The sequence below is a fragment of the Equus asinus genome, chromosome 3, assembly GCF_041296235.1.
Source record: "Equus asinus isolate D_3611 breed Donkey chromosome 3, EquAss-T2T_v2, whole genome shotgun sequence".
Lineage (NCBI taxonomy): Eukaryota > Metazoa > Chordata > Mammalia > Perissodactyla > Equidae > Equus > Equus asinus.
The window spans coordinates 12,595,922-12,620,311 of record NC_091792.1 but is presented as its reverse complement, the minus strand read 5'-3'; the positions used below and the strand labels follow the sequence as shown (position 1 = coordinate 12,620,311).

Sequence of the window (24,390 nt, the reverse complement as noted above, 5' to 3'; positions counted from 1 at the left end):
ATCGCAAGGAGAAAAGGTTTTCCTTTTTTTCTTTATTTCCTTTTTATCGTATCTATATAAGAAGATAGATATTAGCTGAACCTACTGTGGTAATCATCCCACAATATATGTAAATTAAATCATGTTGCACACCTTAAACTCATACAGTGATGTATGTTAATTATTTCTCAATAAAACTAGAGAAAAAAATAACGCAAGCTAGAAGACGGAGAAGCAAAATTTTTTAAATACTGAAAGAGAAAAACTGTCAACTTAAAACTTCCTTAATGAGCGCAATATCTTTCAAAAACAAAAGTAAAATAAAGAATTTTTTTCCAAACACACAAAGGCTGAAAGAACTCATCGCCAATAGACCTATACTACAAGGAATGTTAAAAGCGATCCTTCAAGCAGAAGAAAATGATACCAGATGGAAAGCTGGATCTACACAAAGGAGTGATGAGCACCGGAAATGGTAATTTATGTAGATAAATATAAATAATCTTCATGGTAAAGGTCAGGGGAAAGTTCTTTTCTAAAAAATACATCATCATAGGAATACTTCTGCATTTTCTTTACCATTCAAGTGTCCTTACTCAGAAGTTTCTCTTGTTACAAGATGCTTTTCATCTCCTTAAACTACACACAGTTATTTTGGAAACCAAAGAAAAGGACAAAAACAGAGGGAAAAATATAAATGTAAAAAAAGAAGCGGAGAAGGGGTGATAGGAAAAGATTTGAAGTGACAGAAGCCTTGTCTCTCAGCCTGATTCAATCAGAAGCATTTAATTCCCAGTCTTTCGGGGGTATGATATTTCCCTAGGTCCAGTGACGTTCAATAAATACTTTCCTGCATTTCTCACAGCACTTAACGTCAGCGGCATCTTAAGCCAAGGCAAAACAGTGATTGCCATTTAAGGGTCTCAAAGTAAATGAGAGTTAATGCTTTCTTAATACCAATTGCTCTCCTTCCCTGGGTAAACTATGAAACTTTCAAGCTTGACACATGTCCCAGACAGAGGGCCATTGAGAAGACAGGTCTGAGTCAGAAGTCTGAGCACCTGACACATTCTAGATGTGTTCTTTTATCAAATGAGTTAATTAACCAATATTTCTCTTTCTACTCTCAGTTTTCAGGAGGAAAAAAAAGCAATAGAAAATATGTGAAAACTGGCTTATTATAAATAAATTCTTTTATGGTATATTCTAGGGTCAACAGAAAAATAGTCCAATATTTTACATCTTTATCTCTAGTATAGTATAGCCAGTAGTCAGACGGACAAAGGACACTACAAAATCTGGAACTGTTGAATAAAAACTATATCATGCATAAGAAAGGATACTGATCGAAGGCAGAAGGGCAGGTTAATACATACTGTTAATTAAAAGAACTTCAACAAGGACTAAAGCAAAACGGATTAACCTTCGATCTAACTAAAACCGGCGTCCAAATCACGATTCCATAGAGGTGATTTAAGAGCCACAGCGGGGCGAAGGGACTTTCAGTTCTGAGATTAAAACTCTGCACTCTCATCTAAATCCAAGCTGTTTGTTTCTTTTTATGCTATCTCTTGGGATTCTACCAGATTTCTTTAAGAAGTGGGAGGAGGGAAGTAGACTAGCTGATTTAAAAAAAAAAATTTACGTATTTTAGAAACATTCTTAATTTACTAAGTAAACATTATAAATCAAAAGATTTTTTAATATCACAGTAATATATCAATCTGTTGAAAAAACCATTTCAATTTATTATAAATACCAAAATGTCTGGCCCAAATATTTTTGCTACCATTAAAAGTGACATGAAAAAGTCATTCCAGTCAATAACTGTATTATTTCTTTTTAGTTAATTACTTTATTGAGGTCATATTGGCCTCTAACATTGTATAATTTCAGGCGTACATTATTATATTTCAGTTTCTGTACAGAGTGCGTGTTCACCACCAATAATCTAATTTTTATCCATCACCATACATATGCGCCCCTTTACCCCTTTCGCCCTCTCCACACCCCCCTCCCTCCTCTGGTAAGCACTAATCTGTTCTCCTTATCCATGTGTTTAAATAATAACTTTATTCTTAATTTACGAGTTAGAGAAGCATTAAACAAAAGATTTCCTGAAAAGCACTTTTTAAAATGTAAGAAGTACTTATGGTCTCACCTGTACAGCACTGTTAAGAAAGCAGCTGTTCTGTCCCGGTTCATTTAACAAGCCTTTGGTAGGGGCTAGGGACAGCATGCTCCCAGGCTGATAGACTTTTCCAAGATTGCCACCAGGTTTCCGTAAGAATTTTACCCAGGCCATTTTCAAGCAACTTTGTTTGCATTAAAGCAAAGAATTATACGCTTATGCGATATTTCTGATGATAAAACGGATGATGTCTTCAATCGTCCACTTAAATTCACAGCAGTCTATTATAATAATGTAAGTTTCCAAGTTCATATCTTTCCTGACGCTGTAAATTTTTGAAGATTTTGTCAAGCAAAAAAAGGCTACATAAACACTGAGGTTCTGAAAGCTAATTTAATCAAGGCCTTAAAGATTTTTAAATGTGTTAAATTCTACAGAAGAGTTGCATAGTTTAAGACGAAAAAGATTTTTTAAAAAACCGCTAAAAATAATGAACAAATCATTGTCTTTAAATAAGCCATTTGTCTTGATGGTTTAAAAAAATAGATGATACAAAAAGATGCAGAGTCGGCATTTGGTATGATTCCTTTGGTCGTTTGTTTTCCTTATGGTTTTTTAGTAAGAAAGAAGACTATTTCCCAGGTGAAGTTATCAAAGATGACTCCATATTTCATATCAATGCACCTCAAAGCAAATCTATAAGAAAGAAAACAAACATTTAAACAAAAGTAAAGGCTAATCAAGAAAATTCCTACTGTACTAATTGAACACAAATATTAAATACATAATTAAAACTAATCATAAAAAGGATAAATACTAATAACATTCTTTGAAAACAGAGTTCAACATTTAAACTTTTTTAAAAATGTCAATGTGACATCAATCACTATCTACTTTCAAGATTTCAATATTCATATGGTGGTTTCATAAGGAAAATATTCTACAGAAAATCAGAACTAAATTAGACCTTAAGTAGTATTTCGAAAAATATTAGATTGCTGTCAACAATAAATTGCTTTGTTTATTAAAACAGATAGAGACTATATTGTTATCTATCTTACACACAGAATCACATTATTTTTCCAAGAAAATCAGTAGATTTTATGTAAATTGATAGGTACAACTCAGAAGAAACCTTAAATTGACAAACAAATCTTAGTAAATTAAACTTCCATCTTAATCACAAATGGCTAAAAGAACTTTAAACGTTAAACTTCTTAATTAAAAAGAACGAAATATTACTAAGAAAGTTCTGTTTAATTGATTGAATTTCCTTCCTACATTCATTCATTCAACAAACATTTATTGAGCCAAGTATTGTGCCAGGCACTGGAACTAATATTATAATGAGGAAAGGCAAGCAATAACACAATGCATAATAAATTATAGCATGTACTACAAGAGTTATATGCTGAATGCTAACAGAAAAACCATTCAAAGAAAGGGAAGTGTATATATAATGTCAGACAGCTTGCACTTTTAAATAGGATAGTCAGGGAAAGTCTAATTGAGAAGGTTACCTTTGCACAAAGATTTGAAGGAGGTGAAGATGCCACCTGGGAGAAGGCATTCCTAGCAGAGCGCACAGCATGCCTGGTATGTTGGAAGAATAGTAAGAAGCCCAGTGAGGCAGGAGAAATATGAACAAAGAGGAGAGCAGACGAAAAGGGAGGATGGGAAAGAGAGATCATGTAGGGCCTCGAAAGCCCTCTGTAAGGACTTCAGCTTTAAACTCTGGCTGAACGTCACTGAGTTTCATTTTCCCAGAACAAAAAGATGAGACACAGAATGGCACAGGTCAGTTCAATACCATTGATCAAATATCCACTAGGATGGCAAAGCACTGAGGAACAAAGAAGGACAGCATCACTCTCTAAAGAATGAAAGTCAGGAGACCTGAACCCAGGCCCATGTATCAGCTCATCACTTAGCAGCTATTGGTCTTAGATAAATCCTTATCATCTCTGATTCACAGCTTCTTCATCCATAAAATGCGGCTAACAATAAGAGCCCTGCTTAACTTAACACAGGTTAAATGTTTCAAGAATTATAAAATACTATGTCAGTTGTTTCCTTCTTTTTAACTCTATGGATTGTAACCTCTTCTAAAGTGACTTAAATGATCCCAAAACCTGTCATATGAATTAAGTTTTCAGTAAATGTAGTCATGATTTTACAACATTAAGGGAGCTCTGTATTGGTAGTAAATTCATATTTTTAATGGAAGAATCCTTTTGAAATGATATTCTTTCAACAATCATTTACTAGGCACCAGATCTATACCATGAACTGTGCTAAAGTACATGAAACAATCCCTACCCTTCGTGAGTTTAGTTTGGTGAGGGGCACAGACACAAACAGATAATTTAAAAATAGTATGGCTTCCATTCCTGTGCAAGATGTCAGACTAGTATGTGCTCCTGGTTCTCTCCCTCCATCCCAACTCTGGAGATTCTACAAAAACAGGTAGTCTAATGAGAAACAGGGAGAAACCTTAAGGACACCAAAAGTAACTGGCTTTAGAGTGGGAGGGAAACAGCAGTCAAGAGATAGAGAGGCCCAAGTGCTACAGACTGGGAAAGAGCTTTCTAGTTGTGACCTTTTCCGTTCCTCATATTGCTCAGGGCAGAGAATTCCCACCCCACACAAAGCAATGGAACAGGAAACCTCTCCCACCAGCCCAGTGCCATCTCAGGGGTAAGGGAGATGATGACGTCAGGGTAGCACCAGAGCACAGCCAGTTTGGGAAGAGATAACAAGTACAGGTGCCTGAAAGGCCCCTGTGTGTTCCGTCCTCACCCCTACTCCACAAATTGGACAGAGAGCATAGGAGGACCTGGAGAAGACCATGCCTCTAGGCAGGGCAAGAGGAAGCTCTTTTTGGAACCAACTCTCAAATGGCATCAGCCCAAATCAAGCCCTTACATCCCCACCTCTGCTCCTTGAAATCAACTGAAGAAACACAAATTAGAGCCTAGTGCTTTCGCCCTTCTCCTAATGTAAATATTACTAGCTTATAACTTGGTACTTCGAGGAAAAAGGTAACCAAACACTTGCAGAGGACGAGCCCTATGAAAGAAGGGCAATAAATTGAACACTCCCTACCACAGGAAAGAGAATGAAGAGACCGAAGGGAACACAACTTTACAATAAACTTAATAAATATCTGCCAACTGAATATGAGTATATTTTTTAAAACTACTGAAATTAAAAAAACTCAAAGGATGAGTTAACTAGCAAAATAAATGGAAAGGAAGATCATATTAAGTTCAGGTCAAGAAATTCTACTACAAACCATTAAAAAAGGAATAAAGAAATGGAAAATATAAACATTTCAAAAAGCTAAGAGACACTGATGAAATCTAAAAGTGTCATTATCTATCTCTCAAAGGATTGCTGGAAAGAAAGGGCAAAAGCAAATTGAGTAAATACTTTTAGAAATGATTAAGATTTCTCCAGAATTAAAGACTGAAAAACCCACAGAGACAAACAGAATAGATGACTCAAAACTCCAAACATGATGAGGGGAAGGAAGAAGTAGGATGAAAATTGTGAAACCTTAAAAAGAAAGAGCAGGGGCTGGCCCCGTGGCCGAGTGGTTGAGTTCGTGCGCTCTGCTGTGGCCGCCCAGGGTTTCGCCAGTTCAGATCCTGGGCACAGACATGGCGCCGCTCATGAGGCCATGCTGAGGTGGCGTCCCACATGCCACAACTAGAAGGATCCACAACTAAAAATACACAGCTATGTACCAGGGGGGTTTGGGGAGAAAAAAGAAAAATAAAATCTTTAAAAAAAAAAAAAGAGCAAAAGATTTTCAAGCCCATTTACATGCAAACAATAGAAAGAAAAACAAATCCCAAACTAAACTTTCAAAAACTAATACAACAGACAAAATCTTCACAAGCCTGATTAAGGAAAAAAAGAAAAAGAGAAATATAAACACGAATACAATTGATAAAGGAGAAATGACCACAGATACATAAGCAACCAAAAGAACTATAAAAGAATACCACTTCAATCTTACACCAATAACTTTGAAAATTTAAAGGAATAGGTAATTTCCTAGCAAAATACAAATTACCAATATTAATCCAAGAAAAAGGAGAAAAATTTTTAAAAGACTAGTTTAGAAGAAAACGGAAAGGAAACAAAAGTTCTCGCATTGAAAGTGGCATCTGGATCAGATGGATTCAAAGTTAAACTTTATCTAAATCTGTTAAATTATTGCAGGCCACAGGGAAAATTAAAAGTACTCCATATCATTTCCTGAAGCTAACATAACCTTAATACCAAAACACGATAAAATTCAGCCCAATGTGACATGTGATTACAGACGCAAAACTTAGAAATAAAACTCTAGCAAACATAATCTGTCAATGTGTCAAAAGAATAATTTACTATTGAAAAGAATAATCATCAAGTAGGGTTTATTCCAGGAATGCAAATGTAATTCTATACTTATTCTTGCAATAAATATCCAGGAGGCTGTTCAGAAAAGAGCTAACAGCAATATTCATAACAGCCAAAAGGTGGAAACAACCCAAAAGTTCATCAACTAATGAATGGATGAACAAAATACAGCACACGCACACACATGCACGTGTATATATATTTTTGCAAAATGGAATATTATTCAGCCATGAAAAGGAATGAAGTACTTATAATGCTACAACAGGGATGAACATTGAAAATATACTGCAAAGTGAAAGAAGCCTGTCAGAAAAGACCACACATTATATGATTCCACTCAAACAAAATGTCCAGAACAGACATATCCACAGAGACAGTAGATTAGTGGTTGCTTATACCAGAGAAGTAGGAGCTACAGAGACGGGGAGGTGAAGGAGTGTTGGCCAAACGGTACAGGTATTCTTTTTGAGGTGATGAAAATGTTCTAAAACTGTGGTATAGATACACGTTTCTCTGAGTATACTAAAAACCACTAAATTGTACACTTTCAATGAGTGAATTATATGGTATGTGAATTATATTTCAAATAAAGCTGCTTAAAAAATTTTTAAAAAAGGGATAGAAAAGACAACATAGCAGGCCAGAGACTGCTACCGTTAGAAAAGCCTGTTTGCAAGGTTTCAGCCTTTGGGAACTTAAGATTTCAGGAGGATTCCCCCAAACAATGACTAGTAAGAGTTGGCCCCTGTACCACGCAAACCAACGTGGTTTATCCTGAACACCTGTTCCTCTTTCGGAAGTCTGGAAATTTGGTACGTCCTGGGCAAAGGAGGCCTACATGATTACCCCTCCCCCTGTAAATAAAGACCTGAGGCGCTGAGTCTCTACTGAGCTTCTGGCAGACGTTTTATCTATGTCATCACAATGCACTGCTGGAGGAGTTAGTGTGTCCCACGTAATTCCACTGGGAGAGAGCCAGTGGAAGCTGCGCCCAGTCTCCTCCAGCCTTCACCCCATGGTCCTCTGTTTGCTGATGCTGCTGTGCGTCCTTTCACTGTAACAAAGCACAGCAATGAGTATGACTACACGCTGAGTGCTCCGAGCTCTCCTAGAGAATCGCCCAACCTGGAAGGGGAGGGATCCTGGAGAGCCCAACACAGGCATTAAAACAGGGTGATTATGAGCTACTTTGTTTCCATCAGGCCGGCAAAACCTTAGAAGTGACACTGTTGGTGGGGATAAATGGAAAGAGGTACTTTCCTTCAGCGTTGACTAATAAAAAATGTAATTATAGTATAATACCCTTGTGGCAATATTACATCAACCAGGCAACAACTATTAAAATTAAACATAAACTCCTGCAATCTAAAAACTTGTATCGAGAATCTATGCCCCAAAAATAGAAGTACTACTTTACTGAGACACATTAGGTAGGTAAAGTAAATAAGGAAGGAAAAAACATGAGTGTCCATAGCTAGGGACATAATTATATAATACAGAGTTTTTGAGTGACAAAGGCAAAACGCACAATTTTAACATGATCCCATTTTTGTAAAATAATCTATGTATGAAAATACGTATGCTTTATATGATAATCTGAGCAATGAGGAGTATGTATATGTGTAATTGAAATGGTGATGACAGCCAGGCTAGAAAATAAAAGCAGGAAAAAAGCCTGCACTAAAAAAACCCCCAAAAAACTATAGTATGCAAATTAATCACATTTATGCATTACATAAGTTACATATGTATGTGTGTGTGTATATATACATGCAAATATAAAATTAAAACAAAAAAAGATATACCAGAAAAGTGTAAACCAAAAGAAATTTGATATAGCAATTGTAGGGTCAAACAAAATCGATTTAAAAGTGAATATTAAGCTGTAAAACAAACTTACAGAAAATTAAAGTTAAAAAAGATAGTACAAGGGCTGGCCCGGTGGCATAGTGGTTAAGTTCCCACGCTCCACTTTGGTTGAATAAAAGAAGAATGAGATTTATAGCATAATACCAATTTTATGAATTAATAACACATACTCAAAATAACACTAGGCAATTCACAAGTTTGTAAACACAAACATGAAAGGTTGATTGGAAGAATCTATATTAAATATACTAAAATAGGTGCCTATTGGTGGAGAGACAGAGATGAGAAAGGAGGAGGGGGAAGGAGAAGAAATACACTAAAAATAAGAAATAAGGGTCTTATACATATTGGTAATGACATGTCATGAACTGAAGATTATGATTAACTCAATCATGCAGTGTTAGTGCAGTTGAGGTCCAAAGCAAAAACAATACGTAGACATGCAAAGTCAGAGATATGCATATCATCCCATAAGATTAGTGCAGACGCAGAAACAGCCCCATCTTTTATCTTAAAGAACAAATGAAAGCTTCACGGGTGTGTTGAGAGGGTGGGATGCATTCCAAAGAAACACTATGAACCAAGTAAGGAAGTAAGACTCTATACACAATAAAGTACAAGGTGGAGAGATAACCAAGGGCCAGGTCATGGCTAGTCCTGAAGGTCAAATAAGACACCTGAATTTGACCCAATACTAAGTGGTGAAAAGCCTTTGTCCGTCTTAAGCAGGGAAATGACAACCAGATTTGGGGTTTAAATAGACGATGGCAGTGAATGAGATGGATGTGAGGTGAGTCCACAGGCAAAGGTGGTAAACTGGGAGGTTAGTGAAGAAACGTGGATGAGAGGTGACATGAGTCTGAACTAGGGTAACAGTAGCAGAAACAGGGGAAGAATAGGAGGCACCTATCAGAAGCAAGCCAGCAAGACCTGTGAAGCAGAGAAGAAGCAGAGTCTCCAGGTTTCTACACTAGGAGGAGGACAGTTATACCAACTCACACGGCATAAACTGAAATCACAGTTAACATTTTTTGTGTGTACATAGTGAGAACTTTTAAGATCTACTCTCAGCGAATTTTTCAAGTATACAATACAGTATTATTAACTATAATCGCCATGCTGCACATTAGATCTGCAGCACTTATGCATCTTATAGCTGGAAGTGTGTATCTGCTGACCACCTTCACCCTTTCCCCCACCCCTGCCTCTGGCAACCACCGTCTACTCTGTTTCTATGAGTTCAGTTTGTTTTTTTAGATTCCAAATAGGAGATTATACAGTAGCTGTCTTTCTCTGTCTGACTTATTTCATTTTGAATAATATCCTCGAGGTCCACCTACGTTGTTGCAAATGCCAAGATATTCTTCTTTTTTATAACCGAATAATATTCCATTGTGTGTGTGCATATATATACACGTGTGTCCGTGTGTGTGTCACATTTCCTTTACCCATTCATTTGTTGACAGACACTTAAGTGGTTTCCATGTCTTGGCTACTGTAAATAATGCTGCAATGAACATGGCGGTGCAGATATCTCACCCAATGATTTTGTTTCCTTCAGAGATATATCCAGAATTGGAATTGCTGGATCATACAGTAGTTCTAGTTTTAAGGTTTTTATTTTTAAGATTGGCCCTGAGCTAACATCTGTTACCAATCTTCTTTTTTTCTTTTCCTTCTTCTCCCCAAAGCCTCCCAGTACATAGTTGCATATTCTAGTTGTGGGTCCTTCTAGTTCTATGTGGGAGGCCGCCTCAGCATGGCTTGATGAGTGGTATTAGGTCCACACCCAGGATCCGAACCAGTAAAACCTTGGGCCACCAAAGTGGAGCATGCGAACTTAACCACTCGGCCATGGGGCTAGCCCATCTATTTTTAATTGTTTGAGGAACCTCCATACTGTTTTCCATACTGGCTGTACTCACTGTACTGTACTGTTTATATTCCCAAAAACAGCACACAAGGTTCCCTTTACTCTATATCCTCACTAGCACTTTTTATATCTTTTTGAATAACAGCCATTATAATAGGTGTGAGGTTTTGATTTGCATTTCCCTGATGATTAGTGATACTGAGCCCCTTTTCATGTACCTACTGGCCATCTGTTTTCTTCTTGGAAAAAATGCCTGTTCAGGTCCTTCGTCCATTATTGAGTTGCATGAGTTCCTTATACATTTTGGAAATTAACCCTTATCCAATACACAGTTTGTAAATATTTTCTCCCATTCTGTATGATGCCTTTTCATTTTATTGATCATTTCTTTTGCTGTGCAGGTTTTTAGTTTGATATATTCCCACTTGTTTATTTTTGCTTTTGTTGCTTGTGCTTTTGGTGCCATATCCAAAAACTCATTGCCAAGACAAATGTCAAGGAGCTTTTTTCCTGTGTTTTCTTCTAGAACTTTTAAGGTTTCAGGTCATACATTTAAGTCTTTAATTCATTTTGAGTTAATTTTTATTAGTGGTGTAATGTAGGGGTCCAATTTCATTCTTTTGCACGTGAATATTGAGTTTTCCCAGCACTATTTATTGAAGAGGCTATTGTTTCTGCATTGAGTATTCTCAGCTCCCTTGTCAAATATTAGAGGACCATATACGTGTGGATTTATTTCTGGGCTTTCAATTCTGTTCCACTGGTATGTGCATCTATTTTTAGGACAATACCACATCGTTTGATTACTATAACTCTGTAATATGGCTTGAAATCAGGAAGTGTGGTGTCTCCAGCTTTGTTCTTCTTTCTCAGGGTAGCTTTGGCTATTCAGGGTCTTTTCTGGTTCCATATGAATTTTAGAATTCTTTTTTCTCTTCTGCGAAAAATGCCACAGGAATTTTGAAAGGGACTGCATTGAATCCATAGATGGCTTTTGGTAGTATGGACATTTTAACAGTATTAATTCTTCCCACCCATGAACATGGGATATCTTTCCATTTATTTGTGTCTTCTTAAACTTCTTTTATCAATGTCTTACAGTTTCCAGTGTACAGATCTTTCACATCCTTGATTAAATTTATTCTTAAATATTTTACTGTTTTTGATGCTCTTGTAAATGGGATTGTTTTAGTTCTTTCTTTTTCAGATGGTTCACTGTTAATGTATAGAAATGCAACTGACTTCTTTATGTTGACTTTGTATCCTGCAACTTTACTGAATTCATTTATTAGTTCTAACAGTTCTTTGAGGATTTTCTATGTACAAGATTATGGTATCTGCAAACAGGGACACTTTTACTCCTTCCTTTCTAAGACGTGGATGTCTTTTCTTTCTTTTTCTTGCCTAATTGCTCCGCCTAGGACTTCCAGAACTATGTTGAACAGGCGTGGTGAGAGTGGGCACCCCTGTCTTGTTCCTGATCTTGGAGGAAAAGCCTTCAACCTTTCATAGTTGAATTTATTAGCTGTGGGCTTCATCGAGGCCTTTATTACACTGAGGTACATTTCCTCTATACTTACCATGTTGAGAATTTTCATATTAAAAAATGCTGACTTTTGTTAAATGCTTTTTCTGCATCTATTGAGACGACATGATTTTTATCTTTCCTTCTATTAATGTGATATATTACATTTTTTGACTTGTGAATGTTGAACCATCCTTGTATCCCAGAGATAAATCCCACTTGATCATGGTGTATGATCCTTTTAATGTGCTATTGAATTTGGTTTGCTAACATTTTGTTGAGAATTTTGCATCTATATTCATGAGGGATATTGGCCTGTTGCTTTCTTTTCTTGTAGCATCCTTATTTACTTTTGATATCAGAGTAAAGCTGGCCTTGTAAAATGAGTTTGGAAGGATCCTCTCTGATTTTTTGGAAGAGTTTGAGAAGGACTGGCAATTTTATCTTATGCAACTATTTTAAGCTTATGATTAAAAAATTAAATTTTAACTTGAAAATGTGCCAGGAGTTTGAGCAAAGAAAAAAAGAAAAAGAAAAAAAAATCACTGCTGTTTTCTTATGAGTCAGTGCTTTACCAGCAGGCAGGATTCTGGGGCCACTTTCCTTCAATATCCTAGGTACTAACTCCATTCTCCCCCCAAAACCTAAGCTAGTACTCAAATAACTAGAAAATCTACACCAGTATTTAAACTCTTTAGGGGTTTTTTTGGTTTTGTTTTCTGTTGTTTTGTGAGGAAGACTGGCCCTGAGCTAACATCTGTAACAATCTTACTCTATTTTGTACGTGGAATTCTGCCACAGCGTGGTTCGATGAGCGGAGTGTAGGTCTGTGCCCAGGATCTGAACCTGCAAACCCTGGACCGCTGAAGTGGAGCACGTGAACTTAACCATTATGCCACCATTCTAGCCCCTAGACATTTTTGGTTTTGTTTTCTATTTTTAAAATGGAGAGGATTGGACTATGCAGAATGGTATTGAGAGCTTAAATTGGACTCATGATAGCTATTATGGTTGAATTGTGTCACTCCCCTCTACCTCCCAAAATATGTTGAAGTCCTAGCCTTCAGTACCTGTGAACAATGACCTTATTTGGAAATACGGCTTTTGCAGATGTAATTAGGTTAAGATGAGGTCATTAGAGTGGACCCTAATCCAGTAAGACTAGCAGCAGTCATCAGAAGAAAGACAGAGACAGACAGAAAGAATCCATGTGATGGCAGGCAGAGGCTGGAGCGATACAAAAACAAGTCAAGAATATCAAGGACTGACAGCCAGCACCCAAAGACAGGAAGAGTCAAGGAAGGATTCTACTCAGAGCCCTCCTAAGCAACCAGCCCTGCCAACTCCTTGATTTGAGATTTTTAGCCTCCAGAACTGTGAGAGGATAAATTTCTATTGGTAAGCCATCCAGTTTGTGGGACTTAGTCACAGTAGCCCCAGTAAACTAATACAATAGCTGATAAAGCCATGAGACTCCCTTGTTTGTTCTTTTAAAGTTTATTGGGTTTTCTTTCAATTATAAAATAGTATTTGTTTATTATGTAGATTTTTAAATATCATAGAAATACTGCATAAAGAAAATCAGAAGTACCCATAATCTCATAGAGTAGACAATCACTTCTAATAAGGCTATTGAAATATATTCTTAACAATAACCTGGCCTAGCTATCAAACTGTAAACTAAAATTTCATTTTATCATCTTTTTACTAATAAGCAATATAACCACAAGGACACACTGAGGACTTTTCACTGATATACTACAACTATTCATCTTACTACTAAAAGCATTTATGGTTTTCTTTTAGATAAACAGATAGCAAGCTGAAGAGCTATAGCAAGCTGAAGCAATAAAAAAAATCTCATTCATTATAGGGGTATCTTAATTTTTATAAAGTTGAAGGATTAAGGATTATAGTAAGGAAGATATAACTGAAAAACAGATATCCTTTGATATACAAAACCACTGTCACTCTACAATTGGAAGAATTAGAGAAGACTACATTAGAAAATTTATAAAACAGAGAGAGAAAATAAGATTAAAGTAATAAGGAAATTCTGTACCACCACCAACAAAAACAGCAAAATTTTTTCTCACCTTTATAACTTTATAAATTACAAATTCAAGTGTATATGAGTGATGATGACAAGATCAAATTCCAGTCAAGAGACAGTCTCTTTGCCTAAGACATAGTCACTTTATATTTAAAAGGAGTTAAGGTCATGCAAAAAGAGGAAACTCAAAGCATTAATGACTGTAGATCATTTAAGATCTAAACTTCACTGTATTTACACTCGTCTAGATGATTGATTTATTTTGTATTAGGTACTCAATTTATCTGTTCTAATAACATCAATAGCTCCTATTAGTAAATAACATATCTTTTTCTTTTTTTTCTGAGGAAGATTCACCCTGAGCTAACATCCATGCCAATGTTCCTCTCCTTTTTAGTATCTGGACCGCCGGGACAGCAGGGTTACTAACAGAGTGGTGGAGGTCCATGCTCAGGAACCAAACCTGGGCCGCCAGAGCAAAGTCTTCTAAACTTAACCACTAGGCCACCGGGGCTGGCCCTAGTAAATAACGTATCTTTAGAAGGGACATTAAATTACTTCCTGTCTAATCCGACCTAGAGATGTAGTTAAACACAATGCGATAAGCCAAAAATCTTCAATATCTCAAAACTAAAAATACTTGCTAACATTTGAAATTACTAAACATTCCCTCCATGTGACCTGTATGCAATTCTTCCTTTCTCTAATTTCTTTCCAGAAGGAGTCACCAAAATTACTACTTGTTAATTAGTTTAACAGATAATTAGCGAGATAGTCTCTAATACCAGAGAACTCACTTTCTAGAATGAAGAGATGAAAACACAAACATATATTCATATGCTACGGAGAAATATATAATACAGTAGATAATTATGAAGAAAATTAAGAAAGGATCAGGAAATAGAGAGCTGACTGAAGATGGTGCTTTTCAGATAGCAGTGTCAAGATCATGTCACCTGAGGAGAAGACATTTCAACAGAGACTTGTGGAAAGTGAAGGAGCCAGTCATGTGGGAAAGAACAGTGAAGCCAGAGCAAACAGAACATGAGACCCTGAAGCAGAGACACCCTTAATATCTTCACAGAAAATGAAGGAGGATATGCTGAGCAGTGAGAGTACAAGACGCTGGAGGGTGGGCTGTAGCCCATGACAGGCCATGTTAAGGACCCTGGATGTGATGTATACAACAGAAAGGAATTTGATGGTCCTGAACAAAAAAGGGATATGACTTAACTTAAATTTGAAAAGGATCACTTTGGCTACTCTGTGGACAACAGACCATTGAGGAGAGCGCAGAAAAGACAGTAAGGTTAGGATGCTATTTTAAAAGTCCAGAGTAGAAATTATAGTAACTTGAACTTACAGGAGAGCTGTGGTGATAGTAAGATGTCAGAACCTGAAAATATTTTGAAGATAGAGCCCCTGGAATTTGTTGCTAGATTAATGTGAGTGTTGGAAGAAATTCAGAAGTTCATGAAGACATGTTTTCTGATTTGAGTAACCGGAAGAATGGAGTTTTTTTCTATCAGAATTATCCCACCACTGCTATAAACCTTTTTAACATACTACAATATTGTTCTAAACCTATATTGTTCTAAATCTACTGCATTTACGGAGATCAAGAACACGTAGGTAAAAGCCTGTCAGGCATGGATGCAAAAAAGAATTAAGTTTTGGACGTATTAATTTTGACCTCCCAGTGGAGATATCTAAGATGATGGGTACATACGAGCCTGAAAGTGTTTTGGTCACAGATAAATATCACCGTGTATTTGGAAACCAAACATTTATAAAGCTGGACTTCAAAGAAAATATATAAAGGAGACTGAGAAAATTAAACAGTGAGGTGAGAGGAGAGTGTCCCACAGGCCAAGCAAAACAAGTCAAGGATGAGGAATTAACACGTACGCCAAATGTCGCTAATGGGTCAAAGACAGTAAGGATGAAGACCTGACTGTCGGATTTCAGAGTGCTTTTCAAATTTAAGTAATTTTCAGTGTTGTGCACTTTTTTGCTCTATTTCTTTGTATCCAAAAAAGAACTGTGCCTTACTTCTTGTGGCTTTTACCTACTCACCAGTTTCCACTGGTAACTAACTAGAGAAAGACAAGAGTGCATGTATATCCGGAATATAGAGGATGAACACTAGAGACAATGGCTTATGACAATCTGCTCTATGACACAACCTCCAGAAGAGAATCAGGCCAAAGGAGGCATTACCTAACACTTCTCTCTCCCGACAAAGCCCAAAACTGAACTCTTGCTTTACCTACACCTTCTCCCCCATCTCAGCTGACCGTAACTTCATCTTTCCAGTTGCTCAGAACAAATATCAAGGTATCATGTATGACTCCTTTTTCTTGCATATCTCAGTCAGCATGTGACCAATTCTCACCACCTTCACTTCTACTATTCTGGTCTTAGCCATCATCAAATCTTGTCAAATTGCTAAAATAGTCTCCTAGCTTCTACCCTTTACCCTTTACAGTGTATCCTCAAGAGTAGACAAAAAGAAGCTTCTAAAACTAAATCAGTGTCATCCCTCTGCTCAAATCCCTTGTAATGGGTCTTTATATGAATGTTGTTAACATTCAGATTAAAAACCAAAAAGTCCTTATAATGGCTTGCAAGCCTCTATACTACCTGCTAAAAGTGAAAAACACTTCCTTCTATACTCTCACACCACTTCTGAGACCAGATGTATGGGATTCCCACCACAAGCAACTCTCCAATTCTCAGTAGAGACTGACGGGGTATCCTACAATTTAACTCAATTCTGACACGACCTACTTGGAGTACTTGGAGTTAGTGCCAGAGCTCACAAGTTAAGGGCTCAATCTCACAAGACTGCCCCTCTTACTTCAGACACAAATCATAAGTCCCAAGTTCTCACCTGTACTTCTGATTGAATGCCTGTAAACTGGGGTTCCCATGACCTCCTCCATGGGTTTGATTAATTTGGTAGCATGGCTCACAGAACTCAGGAAAACAGCTTACTGACTAGATAGATTTCAGGCTTATAATACAAGAATACAACTCTGGAACAGCCAGACAGAAGAGATGCATAAGGCAAGGCCGGTAGGAAGGGGCATGGCGCTTCTGTGCCCTCTTCAAAGGAGCCACCCTCCCAGCACCTCCACATGTTCACCAACCCAAAAGCTCTCTGAACTCCTTCAGTTAGAATTTTTTATGGAAGCTTCATTACATAGGCAAGAGTGATTCTATCATTGGCCATTAGTGATTAACTCAACCTCCACCAGTCTCCCCTCCCTGGAGGTGATGGGGAGGCTGAAAGTTCCATACCTCTAATCACGTGGTTGGTTCCCCTCACAACTAGCCCCCATCCTGGAGCCCTCAGCCACTAGTCACCTCATTAGCACACAGAAAAACATTTATCGCTTACAGAGATTCCAAGGGTTTTAGAGCTGTGTGCCAGGAAATGGGACCAGAGACCAAATATATATTTATTATGTCACACCTGCCCATTCCCTCACCTCTAACCTCATCTCCAACTGTTTTCCCTTTACTTTCTCCATTTCTGCTATATTGGCCTCCCTGTTATTCCTGAACACACCACGCAAACTCCTGCTCTAAAGCCTTTGCACTGGCTATTCCTCTGCCTGACATACACCTCCCCTTGATACCCACATGGTTTCTCCCTGGCTCCCTTCATGATTGCTTTGCTCAAAAATCACCTTCTAAATGAGGCCTACACTTATTTAAAATAGCAACCCGCCACAATCTCCACTCCACATTCCCAACTCCCCTGCCCTGCTCAACTTTTTCTTCTCCCCTTGCCATTCTTCACTATCTAATATGCTATATATTGACTTATTATGTTTATTATTGTTTCTCCTCCCAATCCTCTTAGAACGTGAAGTGACTCCCAAGCATCTAGAACAGTACAATAAGTACTCATTAAATACTTATTGAATGAAGCTCAGAAAACACAGTGAAACTTCTATCAACAAACCCTCTGAAGTGAGTGTTCCTAACAAAGATGACACAGGCACTAAGGGCACAGGACAATTTCCCACAATCTGGCAGCTAGGTCAGGGTCAGTACTATACTAACAAAGAGGAGGATTATCTCAGGCCTATAGAGCAGGCCCACATAGGAGGAAAAATCTAGGATTTAAACAGCCTGCTCACCTAAAAGCAGGGAGGGCCACCATGAGAGGGGGCAAGAGCTTATTATGCAGGCTGAGAAGTTCAGAAGAAGTCAAAGCATAAAATGTCTCGTGGACAAAGAATGTGTGACTGGCTCCTGACAAGGATGGAATCAACATTCTGATAATGACTTCATGATTCTCACAATTATTTATTCCACCTCTGAGAAAGTTTCCAGCAACACAGCACATCACTCAACTACCCAATCATCAAAAGCATCAGTTCCATAATCTGTAATCATAATCTATATAAAGAGTCCATATAGAGTTATGAACCATCTATTATGTATTAAATGCCAAATAAACGTCCAAAACATAGCAGGCATTCAGTATATGCAAGCTACTTCTAATGACAACACCACCACTATCTTTGATGTAAAATGATTTTTAACAATATAAACAAACTTTTGAATAAAAAGTAAACGCTGTATTATATGACATTTTATACCCCATTTTGCTCTTTCTCTATTTCCTTAAACTGAGGTATCAATCTTGACTAGAGCCTTGATCCAGATTAGTGGGATCAGATAAGTTACATAATAAAGTATCAATTTCTAAATTGGAAAATCTGTTAATAAGTCATTCTTAGTAGAAAATAAGCAATTTGATTTATAGAGCTATCCTACTTTAAGGAAACTTAATATATGAAAAATTCTAATTTGCAAAAATATGTTTGGGAATGCTTCACTTTACAAGTGAATTCACCACAGTATTATTTTAAACATTCATTTACAAATCATTTGGACTAGAGAAGGAGAAACTGAGTTAAAATGTTAGAAGGCAATGCATCAGAAATAAAGGGAAAGAAAGTCTGAAATAACAATGTATCAACAGAGAAGATTTAATTTAGAAAAATTCAACCTATGTACAACTTTTCAGAAAAATAACTACAAACTTCCTTAATGACAATTTTAATAAATAACACGATGATCCATCCAGCCACAAAAAATAAAGAAGAGCACCCAAAATGGCTCTTGACATTGCTCTCATCATGTCTCTGGGTCCCTGAGAATCCCCCTCTGCCTGAGTTACTGCCCCTTGCATAGTCCATCCAGTACTCTCCTTACACTTAAGATGACAGTACACTTGTCATCACCTTCAGATTCCCTTAGTTATTGTGTCTTCCCTCTACAGCAACATAGTATAAACCTTTAACAAAGGGATGTACAAAGTACAGGAGTAACACAAAGATGAAGTAATCTACTGTCCTTTGCCGGAACAGAAGAGACTTCACAGGTGTGACGTGGGTGATTGGGAAGTCGAAAGGGGAATGGGAAGAGAAGAGAAGCAGCATCTTGTAAAGGCAAAGCTATAAGCAAAAAGATTATTTTATCTTTGGAAACTCACTGTAGCTGGGGGAGGATTGGGAACAGCCAGAGATAAGGCTTAGGAAAGGAAGAACTCATATTTCGGACTGCTTTAACGTTGTCCTATTATTTTTGAATCTCTAGTGCTCGGCGTACAATAGGTCAATAAATGTTTATTGAATAAATTTGCTAACTGGGAAAAGCACAACAAGTAAGTAAAAAACTTCCAAATTCCAAAGGAAAAGTATTTCTTCAAATTGCTTTTTGCAGGTCAATATTTGGAAAATAGACGAACGTAATTATTTCCAAATTAATTCAAAACTATGATGAAAACTCAGGTAACTGATTTGTATTGAAACATGGTTTATGTTGCATAACATTTTATTTTCTGATGACTTACAAATACGAATATACAAAGCAATTTTTCTGAAGCGACTCATGTAAACAAAAATTCAACCAGATGCAACAGTTTGCAGCATTTTTGTATTGTCACAGACACTCTTGGTGGCCTGATGAAGCCTACAGATTCATCAGAACAATCTTTGTAAATGCATAATATAAAACTCATAGGATTAAAATAAGAAGGAAAGAAAAGAAAATAATAATAAGATCACACACAAAACCAATTATATTAAAATTCACTTCTAACCCCAGACCACAATTCTAATCATAGACCCCTAGTTTAAGAACTGATAGAGGACACACATTAACTCGGAAAAGCAAAGAATGGATACTTTTGGCCTAGATATTCCATATATACATATATATATATATATATAGTATTCCTATTATTTAAAAAAAAGCTCATAACTTGTCAAGATTAGAATTTTATGTAAAGTTATTTAAAGTTTAAATAACCTTTGAAGATTTTATCTATGGTAGAACAGGTTGCATCCTCTTCCTGTTCCTATTATGTGCATATACTGTAATGCAAAATTTTCTAAAATCATTACATCTGCACAAAATTAATAATAATATACTAACACTACATATGTGGCATCACTGATTTCTGGCTGGCTCTCCAAAGAGACATAAATTAAATTAGCACACTTCCTCCCTTAATCCAAGATCTCATGAGCACCAGGAGGCTAGGCTGACAATCTCTGAGGCCCCAGCAGATCTAGCACACTGTTCAAAATACTTCCAGACGCAAAATATAAGCTAGCTTGCTGGAGGCTGTCTTTGGGGTCTATAATTAAGAAACACCTTAGAGTTAAAGGTATCACATAACAAGATATGCTAAGTATTTTAGAAACTAAACATCTTTGTAGGATAGCTTCATCTACCACTTTATAGATTTTAAACATATTTTTGGAAAACTGTAGGGGAAAGCAGTGTCCTCTCCAGCATGGCAGGTGTGTGAGTTCCAAACAGTTCCAGCAGGGACAATAACTCTGATTTTGGCTTTGAAAAGTGTACATCACCTTAAAATAGATAAGAATTTTCATTTTTTAACCCTTTGTCTTGCAAAAACAAACTTCTAAACCACATGATTCCAAAACTGTATTTCTTGATACCACATAGTTTAAAATAAACATTTCTTTGACACTAAATAATATAAAAGATCACAAATCACAGCACATACCAAACTCATAGGAGCTTTGTGATTTTTCTTTTCTTTTTTTTAAAGGAAAAGAATAAACTAGGTGGAAAACGTGACCCTCCTCCATTAAAATAGCTATCTTTTTAAAAACTACTTTATCTTTTAGAGAAAATAATAACATCAATGGATTGACTATTAGTGTCAAGTTTCATGAACTATATACAATCTACAGACATTTATGAAAAGATTTTTCTTTTAATTCATAGGGAAAAGGAAAGGCCTGTTCTTGGTTGCATGTTTTTTACCCTGTAAGAAAAAATGCACAGAACAACCAATGAATTTGATTTATGAACAAATATAAATAAATCACTTTCATGGTTGATCAACAGTCATCATGAACGTAAACAAATTGTCCAAAGAGCCCGTTTTAAAAGCCTCTAAAACGTAAAACAAAACAAAAACTTTGTTTTTTCAGACTATAATTAACTCCTACGTACAATGAGTCTGTCTATTTGGAATTCTTATGACAACAGCAGATAAATCACATATTACTTTTGAAAAGTAAGTTTGGTTTTTTGTAAATTTCTCTTTGACAGGAGGCAAGATCTTTGCCTACACCATTGTCATGGAACTGAAAACAATAGAAAGTAAAACTAACAAGTATCAATTTTGCCAGAAGCTCATTTAAATCAGAATTTTGTGTTAGCACTTGCTACTCCTTGTAAATATTGAGATTAGCAATGCTTTTCTTTAGAGAACAGAACTAAAAGAGCGAATCAGAGCCTTATCACAACACAAAGAACTTCCTAAGTTTACTGTTAAACATCCCTCAGAAACTGCCTTGAAAACCTCTTGCAAAAATATATACTTTTTCCAGATAAGGAAACATTTGGCAAACTCTGCCGTCCAACAAACAGAGCTTTGCAGTACATTTTGCAAGCATTAATCAGACTTTGCAGTGATAAAGAAAACCTTGCAGCGGGATAACAAAACCTGAGAACACGCTCAGATTGCAGGCTTTAGAAATCCTCCCTGTTACACCTGTGCAAGTACTTCCTGTTCACCACCGATGTTTAAAAGTAGTTTGTAAACGTCCCATAAGTCGCCGTTCAGAAGCTAAACATTAACTTTATACATTGCTACTACCACCCAGAAACCACCAGCCCAAAGGTGCTCACGAATCCAGCCATCAAGCTTCTCCAAGGAGGGCAACATAACCATCCTGGACCACTTTAAAGAACTGCTGCTCGGGAGACGCAGTGGCATGGAAAGTGAGGGGCAGGCGCCAAGGAAGCGTAATTCTCAGAACCCCAGTGCACTCAGCGACCCAGCTAAGGGACTCCAGGTCTGTCCCGAGCCTGCCCTCAAACACAGAAGCACTTAACAACCCTGACCCAGTAAGAACAGCACCTCCTCCCTCCTCGCGCGCTCCAGCCTGGCCACAGGCATCTCCTCCAGGGCCGGGACGCGGCGGGAGGCAGGAGGTTGCGTGACTCCGGGCGCCAGGACCGCCGGGCAAAGAGCCCGGGGTCTGCCCCGACGGGTGGGGGGCTGAGGACGTCGCGGGGCTGCGAGGGGAGAGACGAGGTCCAGGACTGGGACAAGGATCTCCCAGTCAGGCCCGCGGGGGTCGCAGGTCGTTGGATCTCCATCCAGGGTCTAGTTTCGGAAACTTACCTGGCGCTCTGCCCTCCTGGCGCGAGGAGCGTGCGCTCCAGGGAGGGAAATACCGGCCTTCCAGTCCCACAGGGCTCCCTCCCGCTGGCCCAGCTCCGCCGCTCGCCGACACCAGGCTGACACACCAACAGCTGCCAACGTAAGCGAAGCTCACAGAGAACTGGAGCAGACGCGGCTGGCCTCCGCCGCCCAGAGCTCGACCCTGCGCACGGAGCATGCGCGCACGCCCCAACACCCAAAGGCCAGTCAGGCCAGTGACACCTGCGATCAACAGGTCCCCGGAGCCCCGCCCCTATCTCCGCCTCGCGCCCGCCCCGCCTCCTCGGAGCCGGCCCCGCCTTTGCGCTCCCCGAGCGAACCCCGCCCCCGCATGCGATTTCCCGGCTTTCCGGACCTGCCGAACTGTATTCCCGCGGGGGTTCGATGGGGCGCGCGATCCAGTTGACTTTCTCCGAGGCGCGAGATCCCGCGAGATCAAGAGTTGGAACATTTCCCTTAAGGCGGGGAGTGCTTAGCTTTGGGAGAAGGTGGCTGCGGGTTGCGCTGTGTGGTGTCAATGGAAGGAGGGGATCGTTCCCCAAGTGGAGGCGATTATTCCGATGCTCTTGGTTATTTATTCGCTATGTTCTAAGCTCAGGAACGCAGATCCACCAAGGACTGGGCTTTAGACAAGGTGGTTTTACCTGAGATATAACGATCTGTGCTCTGGCGTCAAAACCCCAGGCGGATGCCCAGTTCCCTTTAGCTTTCTGTGAATCATTGCGATCTGTTTGCAGTTAAATGGCTTCCGTTGGCATGAATGTGTAGTCCCCAACTGGTTATTTCGTGACTATTAATAAAATGAAAACTTTAATAAACATGTTGACTCAGTTAATGGTTAATTCTAAGAGAGATTTGGCTGCCTCCTTACCTTCCTTTCGAACAGGCTTTAAGTTATAAGCTGCTGCTTGGGAATTGGGCTAAACTTTGTTTTGTAATAAATTGTTTCTTAGGAGTGGTTGTATGAGAAAAACCCCGTCATCTTTAGTTATCAAAGATCCCTCTCAATAAGTAGTAATTAAGGTTTTGGAGCTCATGCCAAAGCTGATGCAGGTAGAACATACAAATAAAATCGATTTAAATGAACTTGGTAGGTTACGCTTAAAAGTTTATTTGAAAAAATAGAGTGAAGAAACATTTTAGTTTGGTATAGGAGAATATTGCTTGAGTCTGAATCAGTGAGAGTTTATTGAGCGTTATGATGTTCCCTTTACTGAATTAAGAACTGAAGGAGATACAATGAAATTTAAGACATGGTTTCTGCTTCCAAGAAATGTAAAACTTTCAGAGGAGGAGGAAAAAAACTCTACAGTTAAAAAGTAACGTCACTTACTCTCCCCTTGGTTTCAATAGTGCCGGTTTCTTCTGGTTTTGCAGCTGCTTCTCTGATGCACTTTAAATATTTTTATTCCTTTGTGTGCCCTCTCTGTTCCCAAGCACTCCATTTTCTTTTGTTGTTGAACAGTTACTCCTATTGTCTCCTTGAGCAATCTCATCCCCATCATGGTGTCCTGTGTACCAAGGACTTGCAGATACATATCTTCAGTTCAAACCCTTTCAAGCAATAGCATCTTCACTGGAATTTCACACAGGTACCGTAAATATGTCCCAAATTGACACTGGCATCTGTAGCATTCCCTACTCCTGATGACGTATTTTTCCCCACCCGTCTGGAACCTAGCCCATTTTCATTCCCTATTTCAGATAATAGCACTTAGTTGCCCAACTCAGAAATCCATGAGTACTCCCTGTGTTACGTTACCTTAATTTCCTCTATCCTAATATCAAATTCTATTGACTCTTATCTCTTTAAGTA

The 24,390-nt window shown here is 38.1% G+C and overlaps 1 protein-coding gene across 1 annotated transcript in view; it reads right to left on the bottom strand.

Moving 5' to 3' along the window:
- USP53 (ubiquitin specific peptidase 53) overlaps nucleotides 1-22,960 on the bottom strand; it is a 62,037-nt gene extending 39,077 nt beyond the window's left edge. Inside the window, exons 1-2 of the mRNA XM_014857616.3 lie at nucleotides 22,536-22,960; nucleotides 2,141-2,806 (exon numbers count right to left, since the gene is read on the bottom strand). Coding sequence (XP_014713102.1) covers nucleotides 2,141-2,284 — 144 coding nt within the window. The 5' untranslated portion in view covers nucleotides 2,285-2,806; nucleotides 22,536-22,960. The remainder of the gene's footprint in view (nucleotides 1-2,140; nucleotides 2,807-22,535) is intronic.
- Between the last annotated feature and the right edge of the window lie 1,430 nt (nucleotides 22,961-24,390).